The 9401-nt window shown below is 38.4% G+C and overlaps 1 protein-coding gene across 2 annotated transcripts; it reads right to left on the reverse strand.

The window, feature by feature from the left end:
- Nucleotides 1-957: 957 nt before the first annotated feature.
- ANKRA2 (ankyrin repeat, family A (RFXANK-like), 2) lies at nucleotides 958-8812 on the reverse strand. 2 transcript variants are annotated; one of them, XM_010582807.1, is made up of 8 exons: nucleotides 8431-8812; nucleotides 6226-6384; nucleotides 4774-4839; nucleotides 3296-3393; nucleotides 2993-3118; nucleotides 2535-2601; nucleotides 2366-2446; nucleotides 958-1292 (listed from the first exon to the last, which is right to left on the reverse strand). In XM_010582807.1, exons 1-8 carry the CDS (start codon nucleotides 8729-8731, stop codon nucleotides 1237-1239), a joined length of 954 nt encoding a protein of 317 aa, XP_010581109.1. In that variant the 5' UTR covers nucleotides 8732-8812; the 3' UTR covers nucleotides 958-1236. The 2 variants fall into 2 exon arrangements, with proteins under 2 accessions (XP_010581109.1, XP_010581108.1); XM_010582806.1 differs by lacking the exon at nucleotides 958-1292 and having other exon boundaries at nucleotides 2232-2446.
- Nucleotides 8813-9401: the final 589 nt, after the last annotated feature.

The following is a 9401-nucleotide window of genomic DNA, read 5'->3' on the forward strand; positions in this document are numbered from 1 at the left end:
TGGTAGCGTGTTGAAGGAGGCAATTGTCCCACTTGACACTGCGCTGGTGCAGCCCCACCTTGAGTGCTGTGTGCAGTTTTGGGTGCCTCGGTACAAGAAGGACATCAACCTGTTAGAGTGCGTCTAGAGGAGGGTGACCTAGATGGTGAAAGGTCTCGAGGGCAAGACTTGGGTCACTTGGTTTGCTCAGCTTGGAGACCAGCAATAGGACACGAGAAGACAGAATGAAGCTGCATCAGGGGAAGTCCAGACTGGACATTAGGAAAAGGTTCTTCACTGAGAGGGTGGTTGGTCACTGGAACAGGCTCCCCAGGGAAGTGGTCATGGCACTGACCCTGTCAGAGTTCAAGGAGCATCTGGATGATGCTCCTAGTCATGTGGTTTAGTGTTAGGTAGTCCTGCGAGGAGCAGGGAGTTGGGCACAATGATCCTTATCGGTCCTTTCCAACTTGAGATACTCTGTGATCCAAAGGACCATGCTTTGGCTGCAGGAGGCTCTGGCTTCTCTTCCCATACAGCTGACATCTGCTTTCAGCCACTGCAGGGAGGCTATTTAGGAGCTAGAATTCTGCACTTGGAATGAGGCTTCCTTACAGCAGAGAAATTTCTACCTAGGACACTCTAGCCTAGTTGTTTCAGGACTACAACTGGAAGACAGAGGTAGGTGGAAAGAAATCAGGTAGGAATTAAACTACCATCATCAAAGTCCTTCAGTTTATTACCAACCTCTTAAAAACTGGACAAAGCCAAAAGCTGACAGTAATATTAACTGGGGATCTTGAAAACAATCAATCACACATGGTGCACATTTTGGTATAATTAACAGTAAAAAGACATCTATCTTCTATGGTGACATACCTCAATATCTAAACAAATTTCTTCCTGTGACTATGTATCAATGATGTGATGAAGTAGGACACTTGGCACAGTGCCACCCACTGCACTCAGGATAAACATTTAGATGGTCAAAACTGGTTTTATTTACAAAGTTTTTCATGCATGACAGCTGACTTTTTCTTCTAAAATTATATAAAATATCCAGGAAAAGGATGACATCGCATACTTGTGTGGACAACAATGAAAGAAGAGGAAGAATATTAAAAAGCTTAACTAATAACAGGAAATAGTTGAACTGAGGTAAAGTTACAAAACAACGAAGCCTTGACACTGATTACAGGGCTAAAAAGTAGTTCAAATCTCCAAGCCAAGAACTGACACCCGCAGAAGAGCCAGCCGTTATTCCTTGATATTTTGAAGTAGCCTTAATAAATGAGACTCAATAACCTGTTGAACTAAAGCAGAGAAAAAAAAATCAGGTTAATCAGTGTTCAACATTTTTTCACATTTTTAGGGTTGTACTATTTTTTCCTGGCAGATTCCTGCTTGTCCTATACAATCATTTAATAAAAACCAGACAGGAATAAATTCACTCTGGGAAGAGAGTTTGCATCTCTTCAGAAAATAAAAGCCTCATATAATGCAAAACCAATACACCCAGTAAGGCAGATGATGGTTTTTGGAGGTGATGATCTGTTTGCTGGTTTGAACAGGCTGATAGATAGCATATGGAAAGCAAATTTTTAGGCCTGTAATTGCAAAGCAGGCAAAAACGTTTATTAGAAGCTACTTTGTGGAACATTTTGAGATTGAACTCTTGAAATAGTCCTACATCTAGACACTTGTGAGGTTACTGGCCGCACCCATAAACACAGGGCTCTGCTTGGAGAAGCTACACGTGCAGTACTGGGCTTATTTTTTTATTCAGTTCATTTCTGTAATGGCAGACATTTCACAGCTTTCAAAATGAAGGCAGCATGAGGGAAAACCAATGAAGAGTCCCTCCTTTGCCTGTTTGCCAGAGCCAAGTAAGGTAGCCTAATTCACTCATCCTGGCACTACTATTGTCTACCTCCAAGACAAACTAGAGCTAGAGCTAGTCTGACGGCGAAGAAGGTTTTGCAAACTGCATCGCATCATGCCAATCAACAAAGCGCCAAGGTGAGGGGTTCAGGAGGGCTGCAGGCCTCTTATCATTGTCCAGTGCAACACACACTCCTTTGTACAGGGTGGGGGAGCAGCTCAGCTCCCCTTGTCTGGATCATGGCTGCATCAGCCCAACACACCATTACTTGTGCCCACACATGCAGATTCAGGTCAGTGACATTTTCTTACCACACACCCGGCTTTCTGAGACAGGGGTGGAAACTACTACCCATTTTGGGCTGATAAATTTAGGTGTATTAAGACTCGTATGATAGTGTTCTTCTTATAGCTGCAAAACCTCTACTAGGCCGTTACAGCAGCTACATAAACAAGGAGCAGTAAAAAATAAAAATAAAAAAACCCTTATATTTGCAATACTCACCACTCCGATAGCCCAAGGCTACAGCCAAATCCATGGAATTATAGCCAGCATCTGTTTCGATAGTTGGATCAGCACCACTTTCTATGTAAAACAGGAAAAGAAACTCGTATTTCTGACGAGAACTGATAGTACATTATTACTGATAATTCAGTTTGGACAGTCTGCTTACCAAGGAGAATTTTTACACATTTCACATGGTTCCCATGTACCGCATATAGTAGAGGTGTGCCTCCATTCTGCAAAAGTGGAGAACAGCCTTAGACACTTAATGACTGAGCAGTCTGCAACTGTAATTCCTTAACATGCTAGTATACTTCTATGTATCAGTAAGAGACTTCACAGGTTTTATAAAAACGAGGTTCCGTTTTGGTTCTTCACAACTTCCATCTTTTTTTGTCTACTGTTTAGAATGTAAGCTCACCCTTCTACAAGGACTCAGTATTAGTCTCATTCTCTTACCAGGAAGTCAGAACTAGTACGGCCAACTTCTCTTATCCTATGGAAGTTTTGAAAGTCTCAGATATTTCAGAAAAGGTGGAACAATTTTCAAACCCAAGCCAGTGCTGTGCCTTGTTTCAAATTTCTGACCAAAGTACCCTCTGACATAAATTCAAGCTAGAGTCTTACCCAGTCATACTCGTTGACATCAACCCCACAGTCAAGCAGCATTTTGACAATATCTGTGTATCCTTTACTGCAAGCCAGTGAGAGGGCACTTTCTCGCCCTTTCCCCAAAATCTGAGGATCTGCACCCTGAAATAGTAACAAAAAATGAAATTCACCATGCTTTTTTTTTTTTTAAATGTGAGGTTTTATGCAGCACTTCACTTTAAAACTTTTAAGTGTATAGCAGCATTGACAAATTTAGGAAGGTAAATTGAACTAAAAAGTAAATCAATTTAAAATGAAGTGTGTTTTTTTTTTACTTACGTTCTGGAGGAGAAATTCCACTACTGCTATCTGCCCATGAGCTGCAGCCCACATCAGAGGGGTAAATCCCTCTTCATCCTTATGATTGATTACATTTTCTGTTTAAAGAAAAATATGCAACTTAGTAATTTCTTTCACTAATGCACTGTATGAGCTGGAAATGTGCTGACATATCCATGGTGAATGGACCGAGGTACCAGTGTGTCCTAAAAGTCATTCTCAACTTTAAAAAAATTCTATCCCAATGGTGGTGCAAATATCTTTGTCCAAGAAAAAAAACACATCCAACTCACCACAGTAAAATTTAAGATTTGGTTTTTGTTTTTTTTTTTTTTAAGCGCTATAAATCAAGCTCTGTTTTTACTCAGAAATGTTACAAGTTGTCTGTAATCTGGGCTTTATCTCTGGAAAGAAGAGAAGGGCTGCTTGAAAAATAAAGAGGTACATTCTGTATTAAACTGTACAAAGTGGGTGTTGGTTTTTTTTTTTTTTCAACCGAGCCACACACTCTTGTAAAGAATTAGCTTGTAAAGCAAAATATATAGTATAACTCCGTTCTCCCCAAAGTTCATGTAATCAATAGGGTGTTTTGTGTAAACAATTAAGGTTTACTGATAGTGCAGCTGGAAGGAAAAAGAACTTTTTAAACAATTGGCTGACTGAAATAATTGAATTGGAATTTTTTTTTAATATCTAAGCATGCGATTTTTTTAAGTGCTTATCATAGCATCACAATATGCATTTTTAACTGTTACTGACACTCCAGAATCAATTTGCTTTCCATCTACATGGCTCATTACAAAGTATATAGACTCAGCAACTCATTACCTGCCTTCCAGTAAACATGTCAACAAAGATGCACTGAAAGCATGGCTGATTACTAATAGTACAGTAAGAATATACTATTAACAGTAGTCAATTCAGTACATTATGTGGAGTTGAAATTTTGTATAAGTATTATGGACACACAAGTATCACACTAAAGACTACCACACAACTCAGAATGAGTAGCACTATTATTCTGCAGGTATGAGCTACGGCTTAAATTAGCAGCATATAGCTCTTTATGTTGAAAGATTAAATAGAATTGGAAAGCCACCATTAATAGAAATGTGTTTTAAATTACAAAGATAATTAAAAAAAAAGTAAATTAATTCTTCTGATAAAACTAACTGGTTCTCCCTTCTCATTTCCAAGGATTACCTATACAGCTGGGGAGCAGGGGGAGGAAGGGATTTACCTACAACTCCTAGTAACGCTAATGTTTAATTTAAAATCCAAATCATAGCAATGGTGAATAAAACACTCATGTGAAACAATAGTCCACATCTGCAAAGAACAGACACTTCAAATATCCTTCAATCTGTACCAGAATCAAGGATTTCTTTTTTAATACAGCTTTGGGGAAAAAGTCAAGCACAACAGGGTATAAATGCCCCAAAGAAAAAAGGAAGGCATTTAACCTCCATCTGTCTCACCTTGTTCAATACGCGTGGCCAGATATAACATTTCTCCCTGAGCAGCCAGCTGATGAACTGATAAAGCTGCAAAAAGGGAAGCAAAATGTGTTAAGACACTGCAGTTTTCATTCTGCTCTATTTGGAGCTGGGCATAACATGTCCATTGGCTTGAGCAGTACAGAACCTGGATTTGAGAGTGTAGATAGGTTTCACCTTATACTCTGAACAGGAATCACTATCTTAAAAACTGAAAAGTTTCCAAAGCTTTTCATAGGTTTAGGTAATTTTTTAACCAATGTAGAAAGCAAAGATACTTCCTGCAGTGACTTTTTACAAGGCAACATTCCCTCTTCTCTGATGCTTGGTCAGCACCTCAAGATCACATTAAGAACGTTTATCAAATGAAAATAAGCATCTTTTGATAAATTAAGGCTGTGTAGTTTAAAAATGACATCTAAGAGATCACATGCCATGAGGAGACCTGTCATGCTGCTCAATGAAGCCCATAGCATGACTCTCACTCGCTACAGTGTGGAATAGATCAGACATTACATAACTATACACAACATGACATCTACAGGGGAAGAAAGAGATTGTGGTTTTTTTTTATTTTTAATAAAAAGTACCAAGCATTAAAGCCAGAATAATTCTTAAGAGATTATGAAGGAAGAAATCTCTGATCCCGTAGTAAACTCTGCACAGGTGCATGGTTTTGATAATTACAACTTGGAACAGGTCTGAAAGGTGCTCGAGAGGGAATAGATAATAAATTATCCACATTATATAATAACAAAATTAGCTAATGATTACATAATATATAAATTTCACTGTCCTTTTCCTATACACTACATGAAAGCTTGATTTTGTTTTCAGAAAGATTATGTATTTTGTTCAGAGGCCTATGCTGCAGCTCCAGATTAATTTTTCCCACGCAAGTGGCCTTTTTTTTTTAAGCATTGGACTTATGATTTATAAAGGAAATAATTTATAGATGAAGTAAATTAGAGAATTTATAAAGAAAATACTTTACAATTAAGAATAACAAAACCCCATAAATAATACTGCTTTCTTGACTTTGAAGATCTGTGACAATCATGACATTTGCAGTAGTCTGTAGCACTTACCAATCATCTAATTTTAATAAATTTTACAAGATACACAAATTCTGAAAACAAATACATGAAGTATATTAACTTAATGCTTAGAAATTATTAGAAAAATCTTTACTTATATTTTTTAAATGAAGAATTGGATCCTCTCTGGAAAATACACTTCTGTTATGAATTCAATACAGCAGGTGGATTACTGTTTTATGGCTGGAACCATGTGAAATTAGACAAGACCACCTCAGTGTTTTCTTCCTATATTAAAGTTCATTACAACACCAAAGAAAAAATCTGAAAAATCTTCCAAGCATCTAACATACAGTTCACAAAATAATTATTAACATTAAGGCAGAAGGATACTTACAGTTTACAAGCAGAGGTGTTGTAGAGACCTCATTTCCCCTGTGTTTGTTAGTTAGGGTAGTTGATTGTTTTATTGGTGAGAAATGCTTAGTAGTTGATGGAGTATAAACATGTCTTACTTGGATACCAGGGGAAGGAGAAGTGTGGATGTTGCATTCAGCTACATTGAACAGAGAAAAAAAGACAGGATTTTAGCACTAGTAAGAGCATTAAAATCAAGCCACAGATTCTAAGTCGAACTAGAAAGCACCAGTATCACAAGATCTTTAAAACCCATGTTAAGTAAGATTTGTGAAATGTGCTTTTTCCACTGTGTATTGTGAGAGTTGAATAAAGGTCTGTATTCATTTCTAGCATAAAACAATGCTGCTATCTTACACATTCGGTATGGCATAATGTCACCCAAAGACAAGCTGGTGTCTAAATGAGGTAAGGCTTTGTCTAGATTTTCAACATGCCTGGCATGGATTTATCAGGCAGCTCCATTTAGCCTGTCATATCCTTACCAACACTCTCCAGCACAGTAACATGATGCAGCTCTGGTCAGCCATGCAGTCAGGTAACTGCTCAGCTGATCCCTTTGCCTACTCCCTAACCAGTCCACTGCATGGGTGGAGATGACCTTCACTAATTTTCTACACCAAGATTTTTTCCACTCCTGTTGGATAAAATTGTAACTGCATTATGAACGCCTTAAGAATACGTATCCAGCAGGAAGAGAGCTATTCCACACTAACTTACATAAAATGCGAAGCAGGTCACCAGTTAGAATTCAAGAAGTCATTCAGTGCTGCTGTTTGTTTGTACTAACTTTTCTACCTATCAGAATCTAATGGCATTTTATTACAGAACATATATATGTTATCTTTGCTTCTAATTCTCAAAAGTAGCTTTTGGTTTTGAGAAGTAGCTGAGAAGCCAAGTAATTTTTAAGAAGGTAACTGATTAAATGCTGGAAAGACATACTGAAGGATTAAACTCCATTACCAACTAAATTGATTTGACATCAGCATGCGCTAGTAGTTAATGACTGGAAGCTAATTAACACGTACACTGAATTCACACTGCACAAATCTGAGGAGAGAATCAATTAAAAAAAGCAGAGGGTAATCGGATGAAAATGAAATTACATTTTGTTGCCAATCAAATAGCTACAGCGGACTTGATTAAATTAAGAGACCCACCAGGGACTTTTTACTTGTGGTCCCTAGATTTGCATGACTACTTCTAAAGGGTTCACAAATGTTACCTAAGAAAAACAACCCTATCGCTGATGGGTCTAAATTTGCTGTTCAGGTCTGCAGCTCCACTAGTAAGCACTTAGCGCCTGCAAATCAAACAAGTTTGAACAATTACAATGGCTGAACTGCAGCCAAACAATACAAATCAGAGAAACCATCAAAATCCATAAGAGGTCTGTGTTTATATTTGTTACAGGAAATGGGTCAAATTCAACCTCATGAAAAGATACATCACTAACAGTCTGAAATATGACGGCAAGTACTGGAAACCACAATTGTTAAGGGGAAATAGATGGAAGTCCTAATTCTGTTCTCTATCGATACACTCAACCATAAAAAAAGCACACATGAATTCTGATGAAGCTGCCCAGTAATGGCTGGAGATTAGCTGCAGGGATCCAGAAATGGAGCAATCTTCACTTTCAAGTAGTGTGAAGCTGAACTGGCAAGCCAATCCCTACAACAACTACAGGCTTTGTACAGCCATATTGATAAAACAACGTCAACTGCATGACTCATGTTATTTTGTCATCATACTAGTGAAAAGATAAAACATGCTGCAGAAAGCTACTGAAGTTGAAATGATCATATAGTGCTTTCAGCAGTGTTTTGTAAAGATACATACATTCAACAGTGCGTAGCATGTTGTAGGACATGCTACGCAAAAGAAGTAAGCTTGTTTTCATAATCAGCATCAGCTCTTATTAAATTAGAGACTTTTTGTGCTGTTACTTTTTCAGTTAAGAAAAACATAATTAAAAATGTGATTTAAAAAATAATCTTGGGAGAAATTAATTTCACAGTAATAATTCTTTAAGCATATTAAAAAAATGTTAAGAGGAACAAATCTTAGAAAACTATTAATGATTAACAGAAGTGTAAGGCAGAGGCTTTTTTTTTAAAAACAGAACAGCTTAACAGGATGACACAGACCACATGTAACAATTTGTACCATAAAGTTCAACCTTTAAATAAGACAGATGCCACTTCAAGGTCAGAGTTAACTTGGTCTTGAATATTTTTACTGTCCTCCTCATTCAAAGATTTCACAAATCGTGAGCAGACGTTCATATCAAATCTATTGGGCAAAATGAATTTCATTCCCATGGCAACACTCTGAGCTGGGCCTTCCTCTGTGCTAGAGTCAAGCTGATGCTCCACTTTAATGTCCGGCATGGATGGAAGGCTGTAGCTAGTGGTACATTCTTCCACAATTAACTGGGCCCCAACATCTAAGTTTGTTGAAGATGCCATGGCCTCAGTCATGTAAAAGTTTTATGCAGAATGTTTCTTCATAGTTTCTAGCCACAAGCAGTCCTGGCCAACCACGCTGTATCTAAAGAGATCCTGATGCTTGAACAACCTGCAACTGAACACATGTAACATATGTTAACAACGTTCTGGTGAAGCAATGCATAAAAAATACAGCAAACTTGGCTTCCTTTAAGTTTAAGGCATTTGGTTTTGATAGTGAAAACCTTGGTGAAATACCAGTCTTACTGCTGTCACGAGCTATTGGCCAAATGCCCCGTTTAAGTTTTACCACAGGGATACTTGAGCCAAATTCCCTAATGAAGCCACTAGGAGTTTCATCTAAAGGACGTTTCAGAATATTAGGTGCGTTTCAACAAAAAAACCACCGCAACGAACCACGTCCATACTGAGCCAGGAACAAGCTATAAGAAGATGACTTTATTTTCTAAAAACATTAGACTTCAAGGAAACGTTAAAGTGACTCTTTACGACTCTAAGTCTTTTCATGACCCGAGTAAAATCAATGGCTTCTACCATACGCGTAGGAAAACGACAACCCCCTTTTAGCCCGGTGACAGTACAGCATCCCCGAACACCCCGGGCTTTCTGACAGCACCGCGGGAAGCCATTCGTGCGGCCGGGCCCCTCCGCCGCGCCCGGCGGACGGGACGGGACGGAGCGG

The sequence above is a fragment of the Haliaeetus leucocephalus genome, unplaced genomic scaffold (assembly GCF_000737465.1).
Source record: "Haliaeetus leucocephalus isolate CR32 unplaced genomic scaffold, Haliaeetus_leucocephalus-4.0 Scaffold849, whole genome shotgun sequence".
Lineage (NCBI taxonomy): Eukaryota > Metazoa > Chordata > Aves > Accipitriformes > Accipitridae > Haliaeetus > Haliaeetus leucocephalus.